At 38.4% G+C, this 24346-nt stretch overlaps 1 protein-coding gene and 1 pseudogene across 1 annotated transcript; both read left to right on the top strand.

Moving 5' to 3' along the window:
* The window catches only part of LOC108175470 (serine/threonine-protein kinase LMTK3-like), a 31289-nt pseudogene extending 21043 nt beyond the window's left edge, over positions 1-10246 (top strand).
* Positions 10247-21434: 11188 nt separating this feature from the next.
* Positions 21435-23963, top strand: LOC127489585 (serine/threonine-protein kinase MARK2-like). Its single transcript, XM_051841204.2, has one exon. It carries the CDS (start codon positions 21708-21710, stop codon positions 23592-23594), a length of 1887 nt encoding a protein of 628 aa, XP_051697164.2. The 5' UTR covers positions 21435-21707; the 3' UTR covers positions 23595-23963.
* The last annotated feature ends 383 nt before the right edge of the window (positions 23964-24346 follow it).

Here is a 24346-nt window from a genome sequence, read left to right on the forward strand (position 1 = left end):
AAGATCAAACATAAATCAACAGAGAGAGGAGAAATCAAACTGAGAGACAAGTGCTATCCTAGGGACACTGGCTGAACACTTAACTTTCCCTCTGGCCAACTGGATGAAGCAAGACAATATGAAAACCGGAGATTTCCAAGGATCAAAATATACCAAATATGAAAACCAAATTGGAAGTAATGGAGCATACACAGAAATAAGCCACAAGAATGAAGGTTCACAGAAATTACATATCAGAATTATGTTTCAAATATTTAATTAATTAAACAGAAAATGAAAAAAATTGAACTAGTATTGAGAATTAGAAATAATAAGATGAGGGAACTGCAAATTTGATAAGCCATATTTATAAAAGAACAAAATGAAATGTAAACATTTGAAAAAAATGTAATAAAGTAAGCAAAATAAAGTAAACACAGAATTTAGACATTCAGCTCAGGTGATGAGAGTGATTAACTGGAGGATCGAGCTGCCAAAATATATCACAGGGTGATATTGCAGTAGAAAATATAAATTTGATTATGTATAGGGTGAAACTAGAATGAGAATGAATAAAACACATTTATTTGTATCTTTAGATTTAGAAAATTGATAGAATTATGAGATATAATAACCCAATAAAATAATTTATAAATACCAAACACAGCAATCAGACATAAAGCATTGATTTAGCATTTCATTGCATTAAAATAGAGATAAATAAATAGAAACATTAAAACAGAAATAAGTGTTAAACTGCATAACCAGGTAGAAGTAAAATTGGAGAATAGAAAAAAAGAAATACAACCTAAAAAAGTGACAGAACAATCTACACAGCCCTTGTATAATCCAAGAAAGATAGATACCAAAAATTATCATTGCAGAGAGAAATGGATATCCAGTTTACATTTTAATACTTACCCATTTTTAATTAAAAAAGTAAAATAAAAATATTTTTCAAAGTAAGTCATGAAAGATTTGATTGCCATCAGATATGTCTAAAGCATATGTCTTCTTTAAGAACAAAGAAAAGTTTTCCTATCTGATTTTCTGAAATCAGATTGAATAAACAAGAAACTTGTAAATGCATGGAAATCTTAAATCATGCTGGATGTTGAAGTAAATAAATGTAAATTCTGGACAAAATATGAATCAAAGCATTTAGATATGAGAAAAGTATAATTCTACACAATTGAATTAATCAGATAGGAACCTGTTGTAGTAAAATAATTTATTTGTTCTCAGATACAGCTATTGCAAGACAGTCATTGTTAAAATTATTTATTTTTACTTAATGTCGGAGAGAAGAGAGATGAAGGATAGATAGATGATAGATAGATAGATAGATGGATAGATGATAAATATATAGGTAATCATAAATTTGCTGCTTCATTGCTGATGTGCACAACCAGGGTTGGGCCAGGCCAAAACCAAGATCATAGATCTCCAGATGTCACTCTGATGTTGTGGATGACAGGAACCCAAGTACTTGAGCAAGAGAATACTCATTGTTTAGTACAATATATCATGGAAAATGTTTCAATTTTAACAAGTTTATGACAAAAATGGTTGTCTTTTAGTGGGCATATTTTTCAGTAGTTAAGGTACCACTTGGGAATCCCACATCCCATATTGGAGTGCCAAGTTTCGAATTTTGCCTCTGTTTCTGATCCAGCTAATTGTTAGTGCACACTGTGATTGGCAGCATGTGCTTGCTCATGTACTTGTATTCCTGTAACCCACATGGGAGTGACAGGATCTTGCCTTTGGCCTGGACTGATCCTGGCTGTGCACATCAGCAGTGAACAATGAAACGTATGAATATTTACCTATTTATCATTTATCTATCTTTCTATCTATCTATCTTTCTATCTATCTATCTATCATCTATGTTCTCTCTGACATTAAATAAAGAAAAAGCAAATACATAATTTTAAGAATGACTGTCTTAGTGTAGATGTTTCTGAGAACATATAAATTATTCTATTACATTAGGTTTCTATCTAATCAATTCCATTTTATTTCATTATATTTTCTTATATCTAAATGCTTTCAGACCTATTTTGTCCAGAATTTACATTTCTTTAATTCTATATCCAACATGATTTAAGATTTCCATATGTTTATAAGTTTCTTGTTTATTCATTCTGATTTCAGAAAATCAGACAGGAAAACTTTTCTTTCTTCTTAAATTGAATACCTTAGATATTTCTGATGGCAATCAAATCTTTCATGATCTACTTTGGAAAATATTTTATTTTACATTTTAAGTTAAAAATAGGTAAATATTCAAATATAACCTAGAAAATCATTTTTGTCAGCAATGATAATTTTTGTATCTCTCTTTTTTGGATTATTTAAGGGCTGTGTAGATTGTTTAGGTGTATTTCTTTTTCTGTATTCTCCAATTTTACCCTTACTTGGTTATGTAGTTCAACATTTATTTCTGTTTGAACACTTCTATTTATTTATCTCTTTTTAATACAATGAAATGCTGATATCAATAATTTATGCCCCTTTGTGTTAGTTATTTATGAATTGCTTTACTGGGCTAGCATATTTCATAATTGTATAATTTCTCTAAATCTAAAGATACAGATAAATGTGTCTTCATTCTCATTCTAGTTGTCATATAACGAAATTTATATTTTCTACTGCATTGTCATTCTGTGATATAATTTGGCAGCTCAATCTTCCACAGTGGTCATATGACTCAGTTATCATTGGTGTCCAATGTGTTGTAGTCATTGTCTACACCACTGTCAGTCCATTGGTGCTTATTTGTTCTGATAAGAGGATACTCAATATTTTGCACAATATACCATGAAAAGGCTTTTGATTTTAAAAGACTGATGATAAAAATGTTTGTCTTGGACCTTTGTTGATGATAAAAATGTTTGTCTAGACCTTTGTTACTATGAACATGAATACTTTAGAAATACACATAACAAATCAAGTTTCCCCCCTCGACGCCCACATGCCAGCTTTGAAGAAGTTACAGAAAACGGAACTCCATCCATAATCCAAAAGAAGAATTTTGGGTATTACCTCTTGAGGGGGGGGAATGTTAGGTAGGAAAGTCAGTTATGAGCTTATGTGTGTGTGACATAGAGGCCCAAAGAGAGGACATCTGTGTCCAGCATATGCTGCATCTCAGGGTCATCCTGATGGTGTTTCAGGGGCAGCCCGGTGTTAACATCCTGCCCTGCCCTGACCCCTTCTACCTGATATCTCCCAGGTGCAGCCCAGTATCTGCATCTCAAACACCATGCTCCCTTCCTCCTGTCTGATAATATTTGCATCCATGAAGTCCTTTGTTTCAGACCTTCAGGAGAAAACCCAGGGAGAAGTTTCTTAACATTTGCATCCAAAAAACCCTTTGTTCCAAGAGGAACAGGTGGGGAAGCAAGACCCATCTCCTTAACACCCCCCCCCCCCCCCCCCCCGTCCTCAACTGGACTGCATGCTCAGCCCTCTGCCTCTCTGCTGAGCTGCCCACCTGGCCTGGTCAGGTGTAATCTCTCTACTCAACCATGTAACCTCGCTCCTTCCCTGCCCCCCCCAGTCTCCCAGGTCCTGTCTGGAGAGGTGCCCATCCATCCTTACGGATGTCCCTGCCCTAATAAACCTTGCTATTTTACCTCCCACTAAAAAAAAATCAAGTTTTTCTTGATTGTTACATTTGAAAATATTTCTATTCTCTTGAAAATAGGTAAATATTCAATTGTAGCTTATATACTAATTTCTGTTAGCAATGTAAATGTATTATTTCTCTCATTTGTGAAATGAAATCCAGTCATTTTAAACAAAATGGATGGAACTGGAAAACATTATACCTAGTGAAATAAGCCAGTCGCAAAGGGACAAATAGTATTTATTCTCCCTGATCTGTGACAAATAACGGAGCACCTAAAAGGAAATCTGCAGAAGTGAAGTTGATAGTATGAGAAGCAATGACTTGAACAGCCTTTGTCTTCACTGACAAATAACAGTTTGTTATTTCATTTTATTATCATTTTTATTTTTTCTACTTAATACCATTGGTGGAACTCTTTACCTAGCATAGAAGTAATCATAGGTGTATAAAGTCAATTGAAAATAAACCCCAGTAAAAATAAGAGTGGGACTGAGAGAGAGGAGCTGTACAATTCTGCACATATTCTCAGGGACTTACCCTTTAGGGTAAAGCTAAAAACTTGTCATGGCACACCAAATCCCATTAAGCTGGGAAGTAATAATGCCATCTCACATGTTAAAGTGATCATATTAAGTGTCTAATTGATCATATAGGTAGGATTAAGTGTCAAAGGATCACATAAATAAGACCAAGTGTCTGGTAATAACAATAGATAGAATGAAAAAGGAGAGAATGATCCAATGTGGGAAGCAGACCACACCACAGACTCATAGAATGACAAATGACCTAAACAGCACTCTGGCCTTAGAATCAGCTCTTAAGGCATTTGGATCTGGCTGAAAAGCCCATGAGAGCATTTCAGGCATGGAAAACCTGAGTTTAACTTAATGTTTAAATTCTGTATTGTATATTTGTTTATTACAATTTTCAAATGTTTATGGTTATTTGGCTTTTTTCCAAATATGATCAATTTTGCTGTTCCTTGTTCTTATTTCTCAAGCTCATTATTATCTCAGTTCATTCATTTTTGATGTTTATTTAAATATTTGAAATGTAATTACATTATCTAATCTGTGAAACTCAATTCTAGTAGCTTATTTCTTTGTATGCTTCATTAGTTCCAATTTAGTGCACATGTTGGCTATGCCTAACCTTTGGGTAAACACTAGTTGGCATATTTTCTTATTTATTCCAGTTCACCAGAGGGAAATCTGGTTTACCCAAAGGGATTTGAGGCTCAAGTATTCAGCAACTGTCCTGGGGACAAAAATAGTCCTTCAGCTTGATTTGTCCTCTTAATATTTCTATTGATATATGTTGGCCTCTGGGAAATTCTCCAATGTTCCTTTTGATGATCTTGCACATTTTATCATTTTTGTACTGGAAAGTAAGCATAGTGGATGTAATGTAAGAGTTTGAGGAAATGAGGCATATGTTTTATCATATGCATGTATACATCAAATGCATACAAGAATAGAATATTTCACAGGGATAGTTTGTGCAAGACAACATGATCTCATAAGAAATACTTAATTTCTCAGGCCAGCACTGTGGCATGGTGGGTAAAGCTGCCACCTGTAGTGCTGGCATCCCATATGGGCACTGGATCGAGTCTGGGCTGCTCCACTTCTGATCCAGCTCTCTGCTATGGCCTGGGAAAGCAGTAGAAGATGGCCCAAGTCTTTGGGCCCCTGCACCCACTTGGGAGACCTGGAGAAGGCTCCTGGCTCCTGCCTTTGGATTGGCACAACTGTGGCTATTGTGGTCAATTGGGGAGTAAACCAGTGGATGGAAGACCTCTCTCTATCTCTCTCTATCTCTCTCTGTGCCTCTCCTCTCTGTGTAACTCTGACTTTCAAGTAAATAAATAAATCTTTTTTTAAAGAAAGAAATACTAAATTTCTTATCTTGGAACATCTAATGACCAAGTAATATACTTTATACTAATAATGATTTTACAATGGTGACACATTTCATGTTTTATAAATAATTTTATGCTTTATACAAAGCTACGTTTTATACAAATTTGTGAATAGCTATACATTTTCAGACAAATCTAAAATATGTCACATTTCACATTTAATATTAGTTTTATAAAGATAACTTTTAAAAATTCTTAGCTGAATTAGTTACCTGATTTCATGTTCTGAGTGCAATAATCACAATCCCCACTTAATACTTTTCTGATTCCTGAAAAATAATTCTGGACCAATGCAATGTAAGATAATCTTAAGTAAAATTTGCATGTGTCTGAATGACTTCTTGGTAGCACTTTAATTGGTAGTTTTTCTATCATTTCATAGATGGTAGAGTACAGGATTTTTAGATTTATGCCTTCATGACATGACTGGGTCCATAAACCTTGAAAGTTTCAAATGTCTTCCTATTTGGAAATACTATTCTCTCTGTGTGTGAACTGGTTAAAATATTGTCTATAAGTGTATCTCAATATCTTGTAAATTTAGTAAAGTTACTTATCATTTATATGTTCATATGTATGTATATAATATACTAACAATCAGTTTGTGATAGTTTTTTTTTTTGACAGGCAGAGTGGACAGTGAGAGAGAGAGAGAGACAGAGAGAAAGGTCTTCCTTTTTGCCATTGGTTCACCCTCCAATGGCCACAGCAGCTGGTGCACTGTGACCAGCGCATCGTGCTGATCTGAAGCCAGGAGCCAGGTGCTTCTCCTGGTCTCCCATGCGAGTGCAGGGCCCAAGGACTTGGGCCATCCTCCACTGCACTCCCGGGCCACAGCAGAGAGTTGTCCTGGAAGAGGGGCAACCGGGACAGAATCCAGTGCCCTGACCTGGACTAGAACCCGGCGTGCCGGCACCACAGACAGAGGATTAGCCTATTGAGCCACAGTGCCGGCCTTGTGATAGGTTTAATATTACCTATTGTGGTTTTAAAGACATAAATTTATCCTTCTTAAAGTGAACCACTATGCTATAAATATTTTGAATTTTTCTAAATTTCCAAATCTTATTTATTTAATTGAAAGGTGAAGTAACACAGAAAGAAAATGACAGAGAAGGAGAGTGTGAGAGGGAGGACTAAATGCCCAGAAGCTGGGATTGGGCCAAGCTTAAATGAAAAGCCAGGAACTCCATCTGAGTATCCAATGTGAGTATCAGAGACCAAAGTACTTGAGTCCTCATCTTCCACCTAACAGGGTGTGCATTAGTAAGAAGCTGGGTAGGAAGCAAAGTAGGACTTAGTCTAAGAGCACTCCAAATAGAATGTGAGGGGCCCAAGAAGTGGTTTAACCCATGTACCCTGATATTTTATCCATTTAAAATACTATTATGCTTACACATAAATATATGTAAGTGGGATGCTGTGTGTAACATATCAGATTTAATCATTGGTTCATCAGATCAGCATGTTTATGTTGTTCATACAATGTTATGTTTTTCTTATTTTAATGTCATTATCTAAATTAGGACACAAAAGAAAATGTACATTCAGTTTGTCATGTTGATAATACCCAAAGTCAAATGGCACAATATATCAGTTTACATTATGCACAATATTTCATTTGTCTCATAAAATAACTGAGTAGCACATAGAGCAGTTAGTTATTTTCTGCATGCTACATCAGAATAAACTGAAGTAGAGTGTGATGGCAGATTGCCCAGTGCATTCTTTTTCACTTTATTTTTCCCACAACTTCCATGAAAATTCAGAAACATGGAATATGATAAAAAAAACCTACAAGAATAAAAATTATCAAAATTGTTGCAAAAAGAATCATACTAATTAATATAAGTATTAATTAAAATCTTGGTGCTAAATAAAATGAATTTGCTTATATGAAGGGTCCTCAAAAAATTCTTAGAAAATACTATCTCAGAAAGAAAGAAAGACAGAAAATAATGCATATTAAGAAAAACCCCAATGTGAATTTAAAGAACATGTGATCATCTTAAAAGAAAATTCATCTGGCTGAATCCACCACCCATTTATGCTTAAAACCCTAAGCAAACTAAAATGTGAAGGAAATTCCCACAACTAGATAAAATCACCTGTGGGGAGCAGGAATTGAGTCTAGTAATTCACATACATGTAGGAAATCCCAAGTTCTGTATCAGAGTGCAAGGGTTCAATTTCAGGTTCTATTTCCTGACTTCCTCCTAATGCAGATCCAGGGAGGTAATGGTTATGTCTCAAGTGTTTGAATCTGGGAGAGCTACATGGAGCTCCCACGTCCTGGCTCTGTCCTTGACTCAGCTCTGGATGTTACAAGAATCTGTTATGGAAATCAGCATATGGGAGAGATCTCTGTGTGTAAATAACTTTTTCTCTTTCCTCTGGTTGTCCCTGTTTCTTTCTTTTCATTCAAAATGTATAAAATACCAAAATCTTAAAAAGAGCACCAAAAGAAAGCCTACAGTAAACACCGCATATAATGGAGGAATGCAAAATGATTTCCCCAAATGGTTAGCCACAAGACTCAAATGTTTTCTTGTGCATTTCTTTTAAATGTCATCAGGAAGGTTTCTGCTAAAAAAAAGTAATGCGGTGAAAATGGAGAAAAGGATTCTGGACTGCAAAGCAAGGAATAAAACTTGATTTTTTTTGTGATAAATATGTAATCCTAAGTATAAAAGAATACTAAATAGTTCACTGAAAATCCATTCCAATTAATAAATTCTACAAAGTTGCAGTGTGTGAGATTAGTATAAAATAAATTACATTTCTATGAAAAGTATAATGAATATTCTGTACAGTGCTTAAGAATGTATAGATACCATTCAGAGATGGGCATTTTGCAGGGGTTAAGCTGCCCTTGGGATGACCACATCCCATACTGGAGTGCCTGGGATGGAATGTTAAAATATTCTGATCCAGCTTCCTGCTAATGTGCCTGGGAAGCAGCAGATGATGGCCTAGAGTTGGGTTCCTGACTGCCACATGGGAGACACAGATGGAGTTCAACTCCTGGCCTTGGCCTGGCCCAGCCCAGGTGTTATGGGTATTTGGGGATTAAACTAGCAGACAGGGTATCTCTCTCCACCTCCACCTCTCCTTCCTGCTCTCCTATTTCCTCTATCTCTTACTTTTTCTTTTCTTATTTGTAATTAACTTTATATACAGAAGATCAACTCTATACTACATAAAGATTTCAACAGTTTGCATTCCCCCCCCCACAACATATAAAATGCTGTTTGAGATCAAGTTTTGCAGTTAATTCTCATAGTACAACTCATTAAGGACAGAGGTCCTACATGGAGAGTAAATGCAGAGACTTCTGTTGTTAATTTTACAATTAACACTCTTATTTATGACATCAGTGATTACCCAAGGCTCTTGCCATGAGCTGCCAAGGCTATGGAAGGCTTTTAATACCACAACCTCTGTCAGAATTTAGACAAGGCCATAAACAAAATGGAAGTTCTCTCCTTGCTTCAGAGAAAAGTACATCTTTTTTGATGGCTCCTTCTTTCTACTGGGGTCACAGTCACAGAGATCCTTCATGTTGGATATTTTTTGACACAGTGCCTTGGCTTTCCATGTCCAAAATGTTCTCACGGACTTTTCAACCACATCCAAATTCCTTAAGGACTGAATCTGAGGTCAGAGTGTTAAAGAGATTATCATTCTGTAAGTCTGCTATGTGGACTGCTTCCCATGTTGGACATTCCCTCCTTTTTAATTCTATTATTATTAACAGGCACATGATGCTATTTATATGATTTTTTTTACATTTAATCGTATCTATATGCTCACTTTAATACATATGTTCCTTTAACTTTTTTTAAAAAATTTATTTTATTTATTTGAAAGACAGTTACAGAGTGAGGTAGAGCAGGAGAAATAGAGAGAGAGAGGTCTTCCATCTGCTGGTTCACTTCCCAAATGGCTGCAAAGACCAAAGATGAGCTGATCTGAAGCCAGGAGCCAGGAGCTTCTTATGGGTCTCCCATGCGTGTGCAAGAACCCAAGCACTTGGGCCATCTACTGATTTCCCAGGCCATAGCAGAGAGCTGGTTTGGAAGTGGAGCAGCTGGGACTGGAACTGGTGCCCATATGGGATGTCAGCACTGCAGGCAGCGGCTTTAACCTAATGCACCATAGCACTGGCTCCCACTTGAACAATTAAGATGGCATTTTACCACCTATTTTAATTGGATTTGGAGTCCCATGAAAACTTTTTAAACTGTACCCTTAGAAGTATGCCTGGGGGCCTGCGCTGTGGCACAGTGGGTTAAACACTGGAATGAAGCACCAGCATCCCATAAGGGAACTGGTTCTAGTCCCAGCTGTTCATCTTCTGATGCAGCTTTCTGCTATGCCTAGGAAAGCAGTAGAAGATGGCCTAAGTCCTTGGGCCTCTGCACCCACGTGAGTTCTGGAAGAAGCTCCTGGCTCCTGATTGTCAGCTCCAGCCATTGTGGTCACTTGGGGAGTGATCCAGCAGATGGAAGATTCTCTCTCTCTCTCACTCTCACTCTCTCTCCCTCTGTATGTACATCTCTCTATAACTCTGTATTTCAAATAAATAAAATAAATCTTAAAAAAAGTAAGTCCATAGGACTGTATGCATAACTATACATCTTGACAATTACAAACTTCCTCCTCCCTCTCTTATTCATCCTCTCATCTTTTACTGAGATCTAGTTTCAATTGAGATATTATATATATATATATGTATATATATATATGATTAACCCTATGTTAAGAGTTCAACATATAATATGAAGAAAAGAAAAAATTGAAGACAAAAAAGGGAGAGAACGATCCAATATGGGAAGTGGGATACACAGCAGACTCATAGAATGGCAGATGTCCTAAACAGCACTCTGGCCTCAGAATCAGCCCTTAAGGCATTCGGATCCGGCTGAAAAGCCCATGAGAGTATTTCAGGCATGGAAAGCCAAGACACTCTGGCAAAAAGAAAAAATGACCTAAATGAAAGATCTCCGTGAGTTCCCAGTGGAAAGAACAGGTCATCAAAGAAGGAGGTACCTTTCTCTGAAGGGATGAGAGAACTTCCACTTTGACTATGACCTTGTCTAAATATGATAAGAGTTGGTGAACTCAAAAGGCTTCCATAGCTTTGGCAACTCATGACAAGAACCTAGGGTGATTACTGATGCCATAAATAAGAGTGTCAATTTGTTAATTCAACAACAGGAGTCACTGTGTACTTACTCCTTATGTAGGATCTCTGTCCTTAATGTGCTGTACATTGTGATTTAACACTATAACGAGTACTCAAACAGTATTTTTAACTTTGTGTTTCTATGTGGGTACAAACTGTTGAAATCTTTACTTAATATATACTAAACTGATCTTCTGTATATAAAGAGAATTGAAAATGAATCTTTATGTGAATGGAAGGGGAGGGGGAGTGGGAAAGGGAGGGTTGTGGGTGGTGGGGGAAGTTATGGGGGGGGGAAGCCATTGTAATCCATAAGCTGTACTTTGGAAATTTATATGCATTAAATAAAATTTAAAAAAAGAAAAATAAATAAATAAATAAAATAACTGTTCCTCGACAATCAAGATGAAGGCTGTTCAAACTGTTGTTTCTCAAAGTGTCAATTTGACTTCTACAGCTTTTGTTATAGGAGTTCTATTAGTTCTTACAGATCTGGGAGAACATATGGTATTTCTCCATTTGGGAGTGGCTTAGTTCACCAAAATGAAGTTTTTCAAATTAATCTATTTTGTTGCAAATCATGGCATTTCATTTATTTTTATGGCTGTGCAGTATTCCATAATTTGTATATCTCATAATTTCTTTATCCAGTCTTTGGTTGACGGACACTTAGGTTGATTCCATGTATTATCTATTGTGAATTGAATTGAAATAAACATGGAGGTGCAGATAACTCTTGTTTTCTGATTTCATTTCCCTTGGGTAAATTCCCAGGAGTGGACTGGCTGGGTCATATGGTAGGCCTATTATCAGATTTTTGAGGTATCTCCAGACTGTCTTCCATAGTGGGTTTACCAGTTTGCATTCCCATCAACAGTGAATTAGGGTACCTTTTTACTCACACATCCTCTCCAGCATTTGTTCTTTGTTAATTTCTGTATGAGAGCCATTCTAACCAGACTGAGGTGAAACCTCATTGTGGTTTTGATTTGCATTTCCCTGATTGCTAGTGATCCTGAACATTTTTTCATGTGTCTGTTAGCCATTTGGATTTCCTCTTTTGAAAAGTGTCTGCTTAAGTCATTGGTCCATCTCTTAACTGGGTTTTTTGTTTTGTTGTTGTGGAGTTTCTTCATCTCTTTGTAGATTCTCGTTATTAATCCTTTATCAGTTGCATAATTTGTAAATATTTTCTCCCATTCTGTTGGTTGCCTCTTCATTTTCTTGTTTCCTTTGCTTTACAGAAGCTTCTCAATTTGAAGTAATCCCATTTGTTAATTTTGGCTTTGACTCCCTGTGTGTCTTGGGTCTTTTCCAGGAATTCTTTGCCTGTGCCAATGTCTTGTAGGGTTTCCCCAATGTTCTCAATCAGATGGTGTCAAGTTGTAGATTAAGATCTTTAATCTTTAATCCATATTGAGTGGATTTTTGTATAAGGTGTAAGGTACGGGTCTTGCTTCATACTTTTGAATGCGGACATCCAATTTTCACAGCACAATTTGTTGAAGAGACTGTCATTGCTCCAGGGATTGGTTATAGCTCCTTGGTCAAATATAAGTTGGTTGCAGTTTTTTTGGATTGAATTATGGGGTTTCCATTCTGTTCCACTGGTCTATCCATCTATTTTTCTACCAGTGCCCAGCTTTTTTGATTATAACTGCCTTGTAGTATGTCTTGAAACCTGGTATTGTGATGCCTCCGGTTTTGTTTCTGTTGTACAAGATTGCTTTAGCCATTCGAGCTCTCCTGTGCCTCCATATGAATTTCAGCATCATATTTTCTAGATCTGAGAAGAATGTCTTTGGTATTTGGATTGGTATCACATTGAGTCTGTAAGTTGCTTTCAGAAGAATGGACATTTTGATGATATTGATTCTTCCAATCCTCGAGCATGGAAGAAATTTCCATGTTTTTGTATCTTCTTCTATTTCTTACTTTAATGTTTTGTAATTCTCATTGCAGAGATCTTTGACATCCTTGGTTAAATTTATTCCAAGGTATTTGATTTTTTAACTTTTATTTAATGAATATAAATTTCCAAAGTACAGCTTATAGATTACAATGGCTTCCCCCCATAACATCACTCCTACCTGCAACTCTCCCCTTTCCCACTCCCTGTCCCCTTCCATTCACATCAAGATTCATTTTCGTTTCTCTTTATATACAGAATATCAGGTTATCATACATTTTGTAGCTATTTTGTTTGGGATTAATTTTAGAAGTTCTTTCTCAGCCATGGCATTGTCTGTGTATACAAATGCTGTTGATTTTTGTGTATTGACTTTATATCCTTCTACTTTACCAAACTCTTCTATGAGTTCCAATAGTCTCCTTGAGGAGGCTTCTGAATCCCCTATATGTCATCCGCAGATAAGGATAATTTGACTTTCTCATTCCCAAGTTGTATCCGTTTGATATCCTTTTCTTGCCTAATGGCAATGGCTGAAACTTCCAGGACTATATTGAATAGCAGGGTTAGAGTGGGCATCCCTGTTGGCACTGGATCTCAGTGGGAATGCTTACTTTTCCCCATTCAATATGATCCTGGTTGTGGTTTTGTCATAAATTAAATTTGTTGTGTTGAGGAATGTTCCTTCTAAACCCAATTTGATGAAAATCCAGTTTTCATCATGACAGGGTATTGTATTTGTCAAATGCTTTCTCTGCTTTCAATGTTATTGATTTCTTCTCTAATTTTATTCCTTTTCTCCTACTAGTTTTGGGTTTGGTCTGCTGTTGTTTCTCTTGCTCCTTGATGTGCATAGATAGTTTATTTATTTGATGCCTTTCCAGTTTCTTTATGTAGGCAGCTATTGCTATAAACTTTCCTCTTAACAAGATTTTTGCTATATTTCACAAATTTTGGTATTTTGCATTGTTGTCTTCATTATTTTTCCAGAATTTTTTTATTTCTCTTTTAATTTCTTTTATGACACACTGTTCATTCAGAAATATGCTGTTCATTTTCCATGTATTTGCATATGATGTAGAGATTCTTGAGTTGTTGATTTGCAGCTTCATTGCATTGTGGTCTGAGAAGATGCATGTATGATTTGTTTTTTTTTTTTTAATTTGCTGAGACTCAATTTATGGTCTAGTGTATGGTCAATCCTAGAGAAAGTTCCATTCACTGGAGGAAAAAATGTGTACTCTGTGGCTGTAGGGTGGAAGGCTCTGAAGATATCTGCTAAGTCTATTTGATCTATTGAGTCAATTAACTCTGTTTTTTCCTTGTTGATTTTCAGTCTGGTTGATCTGTCCATTGCTAAAAGTGGGGTATTGAAGTCTCTCATTAGTATTGTATTTGAGTCTATATCTCCCTTTAAAACCCTTGTTCTTTTCAACAGCCAGGTGCCCTGTAATTAGGTGCATATACATTTATAATAGTCATATCTTCCTGTGGAATTGATCCTTTAATCATTACATAGTGCCCTTCTCCATCTCTTTTAACAGTTATTATTTCATTAACAAGACCTTCTTTTTTATTTTTATTTAAAAAAATTTTTTTGACAGGCAGAGTGGACAGTGAGAGAGAGAGAGACAGAGAGAAAGGTCTTCCTTTACCATTGGTTCACCCTCCAATGGTCGCTGCAGCTGGCACACCATGCTGATCTGAAGCCAGTGGCCAGATGCTTCTCCTTGTCTCCCATGTGGGTGCAGGGCCCAAGCACTTGGGCCATCAGCCACTACACTCCCGGGCCATAGAAGATAGCTGGCCTGGAAGAAGGGCAACCGGGACAGAATCAGGCACCCCGACCAGGACTAGAACCCAGTGTGCCAGTGCCACATAATTAATCTATTAATTTTCTGAATTCCTTTTCTGGCATATCCTTGATCTCTTCTTCATCAGCCTCCATTATTGAAGATTTTTATTGCTCCTTTGGGGAGTTCATAGAGTCTTCCTTATTCTTATTCCATATTTTTCCTTTGTTCTTCAGCATTTCTGGTTGATTTTATTTTAAAATTTATTTCCCTCTGCTATTGGCTGCCATGTGTTTATGCAAGTGAAATCATGCAGACCTGTCTCCTGGAATCCTGTTTATTTCTAGATCCTGGTGGAGATAAGTACCAGGGCTTTGATGCACTAAGCCCTGCCTACTGGGGGCTGGGCTCTCTTCTCACTGGTGTGTACAATGATCTTGGATTTTTGAGATTTAGGACTAGTCCTAGTTATACAGCTTGCATAATGTGGAAGAAATCACTCTGAAATGTTGTGATCCTTTGGGGCATGTTGTGAGGTGCACCTCACAATTGATGGGTGTGTGTGAGGGATGCAAATGCAGAAGCCCTCTGCTTATGCTCGAAAATGTTAATTATCAATATGGCTTCTCTCCACTGGTTGTAAGTCCAGTTGTGGGTAGAGGGGACACAGACAAACCATGGTGTGCCCAATTTCTCTGCCTGTTCTTCTACAATTTCTCCTTCTTCCTGCTTGGAACTTCAAACATAGTTAACCAAGATTTCCTGCCTGCCTCTATCCACAGCTCTGTGGACTCACAACCTCTCCCCATGGTTCGCTGGTGGTGGGGGCAGCACCTCTTTGCTTATTCCCTCTGCAGCTCCTTTGCTGCACATCCACCACCTCCCCCTCCTCTTTGCTCCCCCAGTGTAGACCTGAGCAGTCTCTGGTGGAGTCCTGGGCCACTCTATGAATTTCTGGCTATTCTGCCACTGGCTTGTATCCTCTCTGCTCACTCACTATCCATTTTTTCCTATGCAACTTGGAACGTCCTGCTGCTATACCACCATCTTCCCAACACCCTGCTTCTTTTTCTAACCCTGTCACTCTGCCTTTCAAATAAATACATGTATGTTTAAAAAGTACAAGATACTATTCAAAATAGCAAAAAAATACATAGAATGAAAATTAAGAAAAATGTGACTCTAATTTTATAATGAACTCTAACAAATAAAATTAAAAGAACAGAAAAAAAAAAACTTTTAAAATCAGTAAAGATTTGAATGGACATTTTGCAAAAAATAAGTTTTTGATAACTATGTAAAATATCCTCAAAATCATTATTTGAAAATAGTGAATAAAACCTCCCTTCAAAATACACACTTCACATGCTGTACCATGGTTCTCTTTCTCCCTCTCTCTCTCTTGCTCCCTCTGCCTCTCCTCTCTGTGTGTAACTCTGACTTTCAAATAAATAAATAAATCTTTTAAAAATATGTCAATATATGTATTTATTCATTTGGGAGACAGAGAAATCCCAAACACTGGCTCACCACCCGATTACTTGCCACAGCCAGGAACTTAACCAGGCTAATTCCAGGAGCTTGGAACTAAGTCCACATCTCCCATGTAGTTGGCAGGGATGTAAGTACCTTTACCATCACCTGTTCTCTCCCAGGATGCACATTAACAGGAACTTGAACTCAGAAGCAGAACTTGGACTCAACCCCAGGTACTCTGGCATTGGATGCGAGTGTCCCAAGAGGCATTGTAATTGCTTCATCAAATCCCTGCCATGAAAAGATGTATTTATTTGCTTTATTTAATAGAGGGAGAGGAAAGAGTGGTGGAAAAGGCAAAAACATGCCATGGATAAATTTTAGAATGATTATGTACAAAAAGAGAGCAGCAGTCTGCAAGCAGTATGAGTGCACATGAATCATACGTCCAAATTTTCCAACCAATAAAAATTGAAGTAAATGGTGGAGTCCAGCTCCATCAAGTCCAGGGGTTCCTGAAGGTGTGGGAGGTGTTGGCACAGGAAGAAATGAGAGACACACTCACAGCAAGGCTGATGGCATGGCTCTGTCTCTGGAGTACCAGGTTGTTTCTTTATATAAGTCCCATAATGATTCTTTCTTCTTACTATACCAAGTTTGTTGTTCATTTTTATCTAGTCACAATCTCTTTGGTTTTCAAGGACATACTCAGAGCATGGGTTACAATCACAGGTGTGAGACGACAATTTTCAAAGGCATGTTCAGAGCATGGGTTACTATCACAGACAGGTGCGAGATAACAGGCTGCCCACACAAACCAAGGCCTGGAGTGCTATCTAGCTATGCAGACATTGGCTACACAAGCTAGAATATTACCTTCCTAATCAAATCTTTACTAGAAGCCCCAATGTTCAGAGCAGGCCCTTTTTTCAATGTATCCCCTCTTTTGCAGTTCTTTCTGTAACTCTTTAATTTCTTTTTTGTACTTATCTAAAGGTTCCCTTAGATCTATTCCACAGTTTTGACATCCTAACCATTGTTGTATTTGTTGCATATATTAAATTAAAGTTTTAATAACATTTATCTTTTTTCTAGTGGGAAGAATATACTAAGGAGCCTGTTACCTTGTAATTCTTTTCCACAAACAGATCAACCTTGCATAAAGCATTAACCCCTTCTCCTACACTAACATTCTGCTTGATTAAAATTCTACAAAGCAATGGACATTTTGGGGGTCATGAGACTAAGAGTTCTTCCCTAAAATTAGAAATATAACAATCATTAATGGGACCACCAGGAAGGTCTGGCTTTCTTATGCAGAGTGTAGATCCCAACAAACCTAAAACCACCAAGAGGACCACAGCTGTTGTTCTCATGCCTTGCTGAGACAGACCTTCTGTTATGTCCTTGTCAGCAAGCCAAAGTTGCCTTGGCCTCCCACTCTGTTAGCATTCCTTTGCATGTGTATACCACATTTTCATTATCCATTCTCCAGTTGATGGGCACCTGATTCTACATCATGGTTACTGTGAATAGTACAATGCTACACATGAGTGCACACATCTCTTCAACATACTTTCAACTCATAGATACACGCCCTGTAGTAGGATAGCTGAGGCATATAGCAGTTCTGTTTCTAGGTTTCTCAGGATTGGCCACATTGTTTTCCAAAACAATGACAGTCATTTCCATTCCTACAAAGAGATCCCCTTTCCCTACACCCTTACCAGCATTTATTACTTTTATCTTTTGATCAAACTGTTCTAACTGGAATAAGATGGTGATTTTGATTTGCAGTTCCCTGATGACTAGTGACATTGTACATTTTTCCATATACTTGTAGGTTGCTGTAAATCCTATTTTGAGAATATCAGTACAGATTATTTGCCCATTTTATAATCAGATAATTTTTTGTTATTTAGATCCTTGAGTTTCTTCTTCATTATGGATATTCATAAGTATTCATTCTCAAAAACAAAGTTCTCTAAGGTGCACTTCTGTGTTTTTCAGTCATTTTAGAAGAGTCATCTTGGGGCCTTCCAGCTCTCTCATTCCCTCTGTTCAGTCAGTTGGGTCTGTGACCTAGACTCTAGATCTTATTACTTTAGGGCCTCTTAGTGGCTCCAGTCTTGAAGAGGTTTTACCTATAGGTTCTGCATTAACATCCCAAGAGGAACTTTCCTAAACCACAAACTTCATTGTATCCTTCCCTAACCCCACAACTTACTGAATCCTTAAAGCACACATAGAGAGATGCCAGCAGCAGAGTGCAGCTTAACGCAGTGCATGTAGAGGGATGCTGGCATCGCAGAGTGCAGCTTAACCCAGTGTACCTCAACACGAGACCCAGGATGAGGGCCTTTCTGCAAGGACTTTGGAGGGGTCCATTCACTTCTTCCACCTTGTGAGGACACTTCAAAAAGGAGCCATCTTTTTCCTAATGTTTGGATGTTGAATTCAGTCATACTGGTATATTTAAAGGGGTACAATGCTCCCTTTCAACTCTTAGACATATGGTAAATAGCAGGCCTCCAGCCTTCCCTTTCATTATCAATTTTTTGACGAAGGCACCAACATAGAAGCAGAAAGTGAGTCCTTTCAAGTTACTGAGTCTGCTGGTCCTCAATTTTACTCTCCCCAGCCTTGAAAACAGTGTGAAAATTTTCAAATACCCAAGACAAGGTCTTGTTACAATAGCTAAAAAGCACTGAAATCTCTAGGAATGTCTTGCTTTTCTCCCTACAATTTGAAGCACAGCTTTGCGGGCTACAGATTCCTCAGTTTGTGCTTTTTTTTTGCCTTCTGCACTGCACCACATCAGCCCTCTGGCTTGTGGTCCTCCAGGGATTCCGATGAGCAATTTGCTCATGAACATAGGGGAAATGATGGAAGATACCTCCCTCTCAGCTCTACAGATATGAACAACGCACCTGAGCTGTCACGGGCAACAGAACATTTTGTGGTAGTGTCATGATGCCAGGAAAGTGGTTCCATCATGTTGAGACCTATCACTCAGATGTTAAATTGAGAGGAAAGGCTATTTGGGGTGTAGACTTTAGGAGGCAATTGGAACATTCTACATGTGCTAATTTTGCAAAAAATAAATATCAATTTCTATCACTAACCTAAGCAAAGATCTTTTGGGGGTACTTTCTCTTTAATCAAATGGACAGATACTTCTGGAAACTACCATGGAGTATCACCAACTGTGATTGGTCCATTTCTTGCTCTGACGTTGGAAGGTGCATTGTGATGTCATTCCAACTGCCTGTTTGAATCCCTGGCTGGGCAGAGGACTTTGTCCGTTTTTTTCCAGGAAGCAGTTGGATGCTGGCCAGCGAGACTTGGACAAAGCTATAAGTTTTTCCATATTTTGTTGTTTTTGCTGTTTTATTGTTCTGTTCATTTTGTCCTCTCCCTTCCCCACAATCTTTTACTTCTTATCTGTGCATTTTTATTTTATTTAAATATCTCCTCATTTCTCTTTTGATTTTTCTTGTCATTTCTTCTCTTTATTTTCCATTTTCATTTTCTAATTCTTTAATTCTTGTGTATCTCACCTTCTTTTTCTCATCTGTAATCACTTTCTTTACATAGGAGGTTTAGTATTGTAAGTTTAGCTATAAGAGTTGGTGTTTTCTTTCTGTTACAGTTCTCCGTGTTTCTGTTTTGTCACTTTTGATTATTTTGTGTGAATCACTGATTAGTATAGTGTAATTCATTATAGTGTTTGTTCAAAATATTAGCATAGTGAATAGAATTAATCTTAATAATTAGTGTACTTCATATACTGTTATTTTTGTTATGCCCAGATAAGTAGATCCCCCAATAAACTATCAACAACCTCATCACACTGAAATCCAAAAGCAAGATTTCTATTAGAAAGGTACAAGCCGCGACAGGGACCTCATCCAACCAACCTGCGCAGCAGAGGAAGGAGGAAAGGCCCAGGTCTTTGTTTGGGGACGCTTTTAAAGGGGAGATACATCATCAAGGGCTTAAGGTGTGGGGCCTTTTGTGATTGGGCAGGGTGGGGGGTGTGTGTCTCTGTTTGGCTTGGGTTCAGAAAGTTACCTCAGTTGGTAATCTCTACTGAGCTGGCCTTGGTCTGCTGAGCTAGCTGTCCTTGGTAAACTTGGATATCTCCAGAATGCCTGAATGCCTGCTTTTACAAGGACTCGGGTCTGCTATGGGAAACGGAGGCTGCTTTTGATTGTTTCAAAATAGTCACTTTGGCTCTTCAGTTCTGTCTGTTCTTTTTAGCTGTTTATTTTGTTCTTTTTTTTTTTTGTTTTGTTTTGTTTTCCCTCTTATCTTCCCCACAAATTTTTGCTTTTCATCTGTGTGTATTTTATTTAAAAATCACATTTCTTTTTTGATTTATCTTGTTGTGTTCATAATATCACATAGTGAATTAGAATTGGTCTTATTGATTAGTACAGTGAAGTTCATATGCAGTTTTTTTGTCTATTTGTTCTTAAGAGCTTTATTTTTTTATTTTTATTTTTAGTTTTCTTCCCCTAACTCAATTTTTTTATCTCTGTGTATTTAATTTAAATATCTTTTCTTTTTCTCTTTTTCTTGTTATAATAGTAAGATGAGTACATTGAATAGAATTAGTCTGTAGTATAGTAAATGTAGTGTTACCTGTTACTTGACTTATTCATTTGTTTCTTTCATTTTATTTATTTATTTATTATCATGTTTATTTCATTAATTTGTTTTTGTTTTGTCACTTTTGATTATTTTGTTTGAAATAATGATTAGTATAGTGTAATTCACATATAGTGTTTGTTCAAAATATTAGCATAGTGAATAGAATTAATCTTAATAATTAGTGTACTTCATATTGTTTTGTCTGTTCTTTTTAGTGCTGTTTATTTTGTTGGTTTTTTTTGTTTTTGTTTTTCTTCTTTTCTCCCCCACAAATTTTTGCTTTTTATCTGTGTGTATTTTATTTAAAAATCTCATTTCTTTTTGATTTCTCTTCTCATTTCTTCTATTTATTTTCTTTTTTCATTTTCTAATAGTTTAATTCTTGTGTATCTCACCTTTTTCATTTTTTTCTCATCTGTAATCGCTTTACACAGGAGGATTAGTATTGTAAGTTTGTTATAAGAGTTGGTGTTTTACTTTCTGTTATGGTTTTCCATTTTTTTGCTTTGTTGCTTGATTATTTTGTTTTAATTATGATTAGTAGAGTGTAATTCATATGTACTGTTTGTTCAAAATATTAGCATAGTGAACAGAATTAATCTTAATAATTAGTGTAGTTATATACTGCTGTTTTGTCTGTTCTTTTCAGTGCTGTTTATTTTGTTCTTTTTTTTCCTCTTTTCTCCCCCTCAAATTTTTGCTTTTTTATCTGTGTGTATTTTATTTAAAAATCTCATTTCTTTTTGGATTTCTCTTGCTGTATTCAAATATCACATAGTGAATTAGAATTGGTCTTATTGATTAGTACAGTGAAGTTCATATGCAGTTTTTTTGTCTATTTGTTCTTTAAGAGATTTTTTTTTATTTTTTATTCTTAGTTTTTTCCCCAACTCAATTTTTTTCTTTTTATCTCTGTGTATTTAATTTAAATATCTTTTCTTTTTCTCTTTTTCTTGTTATATTAGTAACTTGAGTATAGTGAATAGAATTAGTCTGTAGTATAGTAAATGTAGTGTTACCTGTTAGTAGTATTAACATATTGACTTATTCATTTGTTTCTTTCTCATTGGGTTGCCAGGTCACCATAGGTGCTGTAGGAGACTAGCTAGTGTTACTCCCAGTACACTAGATACCAAGATATCCCCACAATGAGTGGTGACAGATCCTCCCACACAGAGGAGGAGGTGTTCCGGGGATATGAAGTCCTCAGAACCCTTGGCAAGGGCAGCTTCGGCAAGGTGAAGCTGGCCCGCCATGTGGAGAGTGGGACCATGTTGGCTGTGAAGATCATTGCCAGAGGGCACGGGGATTCCTCCGAGTTCCCACAAGCAAGGGTAGAAGCAGAGATTATGAGTTCTCTGCATCACCCTCACATTGTACAGCTAATGCAGGTAGACTACACGGCAGAGAGAGCCTACCTGTTCATGGAATATATTAGCGTGGGGGACCTTGGAAAGTTAGTGGCAGTGCGCGGCCACCTTGAGGAAGGAGAAGCATGCTACTATTTCAGTCAGACCCTGGAAGCAGAGGAGTACTGCCATAAGCAGCACGTTGTCCACAGAGATATAAAATTAGAAAATCTCCTTGTGGACAGAAAAATGTGTATTAAACTAATTGACTTTGGCTTAAGCCAAAAGTTGGCTGAAGGCCAACAACTCAATTCATTGTGTGGCAGCCTCGAATACTGTGCCCCGGAAGAATTCTTAGGGAAGGAATTCGATGGCTACAAGGCTGACATGTGGAGCCTGGGCGTGCTCCTATACACCATGGTGAAAGGGTGGCTGCCCTTTGAAGGGGACAGCTTTGCACACTTGAAGGAAGCCATCCTGGCTGGCTCTTACCTAATCCCCTCCTCTATAAGCGGGGAACTGGAGCAGCTGCTGGACTGGCTGATGACCTATGACCCTGCTGAGAGGCCCACAGTGGCAGATGCTATGGGCCACAAGTGGCTCAGCATGGAGCAGAAAGGGCCCAAACTGAGTGAAGACACAGCCAAACAGACTCAGAGTTCAACCGAGGACGAGGACCTCAGTGAAAGTGTGGAGAGCCTGAGCTCTCAGGAGGGCCTCAGAGAACAGGACGGCCCCCTGTGGGGAAAAGCCCAGCTACAGGCTCACCTCAGAGGAGGAGGAAGCGAAATTTACATGGGGCTCCCAGGTCCTTCGCATGTTACTGAAGGTCCGAAATACCTCTCAGGCCTCCTCTTCCAGCTGGGCCGTGAGGAGGAGGATGGCTGCTTGTCCCCTGCTCTGAGCTGGGGGAAATCCCAGGAGGGCTTCAGTGGAGCAGCGAGACCTGAGCTCACTGAAGTGGAGCTTCTAGCATCTCCCCAGGATGCTGAGGCCCAAAGCTACCTGGTGGAGCTGGGCTTTCAGCTGAGCCATAAAGCAGCCCCCCTGACACCCAGTCTCCAAGCCAGCACCACATCCCCAGTGCTGCCCGAAGGTGACCTGTCATCAGGGCTAAATGCCTGCCATGGAGCCCGCAGGATGGACGGTTCCCCACCTGGCATGATGATGATCCACACTCCTCGCCCAATCCTCAGGTATAACAGCTCCGTGTCCTCTGCGTCCACTCTCAACACCAGCAGCAGTGAGGCTGGCAGGTCAGATGGTCCCCACGCTATCATAAGGAGGAGGACCTACATTCTTGGGCCAGTTCTCAGCCACAACAACTCCTTGTCCTCCATAGCCACTATCAGCGTCACCAGCAGTGAGGCTGAGAGGACAGATGGCCCCCAACCTGGGATAAGGAGGGAGACCTACATTCCCTGGCCAGGCCTCAGGTACAACAGCCCCGTGTCCTCCATATCCACTCTCAGCTCCAGCAGCAGAGAGGACCACTTAGCAGACAGGAGCTGTTCCCAGGGAGTGACAGAGAATGAGAGCCTCCCAGAAAACCAACAGGACGAGGAGGCAGGGACCTCACCTGCTAAAGCTGCCAAGAGCAAGGGCCGCCGGGGGGTCTGCAGGAGGATGGTGAACTGCCTTCTGCGGGTGTGTTGTATCCTGCCAGACCCAGAGGAAGACCTCTGAATTCAGAGGAGAAAGGTGGCCCCATAGCTTCATTCACTGGAAATGCTCAAGAGGAAATTATGATCCCTGCCTGGGAGGAGGGATTGTGGGGAGGCAGTAATAAATAACAGGCAGGGAGTGAAGGCAATGGGTCTCATAGGAGGAACTAGGATCAGGCGTCAGACCAGACCACACCACCAGGTCCTGTGTCTCATGTGCAAGCAGCTGATCAGGTGAGCATAACCTCACTTCAGTGTCAGGTCAGTGACATTTCTCGGTTGTCACATGGTTCAAGTAGTCAGCAGAATAGCATTTTTATTGGTTAGCATCCATGACCATTTGCTAGGCACCAGAAAAACAGACACCTGACATTGAAACGCTGTAGTGAATGTATCCATTTATAAGGACTTACTATAGAAGCTCCTTTAGAAGAGGCATAACATACTGGGGCACAGTGCCAGCCTCAGGGGCTTTCTCTATCTGGATTCTGAGGACAGCCACACTGTGTGCATTCAGCAGAACTTACAGAACTGTATGCATAAATATCTCCTTGATTCCATAAAAAGTAGAAAAAAGGAACAAAGAGACCAGGCCCTGGGACTTCCAAGAGCTGTACAAACCTTGCCTTCACGTCTATGAAGTGTGTGGTACTGCGCAAGTACCTCATATTCTGAGCCCTGGTTACCACTAAAAAGTTGGGGAGGAGGCTCTGAAAAGTCCTTGTGACACCGTGAGGTCTGGAGTTTCTGGGATGACAAAATCCAGCCATGTGC

This window comes from Oryctolagus cuniculus, chromosome 19 (assembly GCF_964237555.1).
Source record: "Oryctolagus cuniculus chromosome 19, mOryCun1.1, whole genome shotgun sequence".
NCBI classification, from domain to species: Eukaryota; Metazoa; Chordata; class Mammalia; order Lagomorpha; family Leporidae; genus Oryctolagus; species Oryctolagus cuniculus.

Coding starts and splice junctions, on each gene's coding strand:
- LOC127489585 (XM_051841204.2), top strand. CDS start 21,708: ATGAGTGGTGACAGATCCTCCCACACAGAGGAGGAGGTGTTCCGGGGA.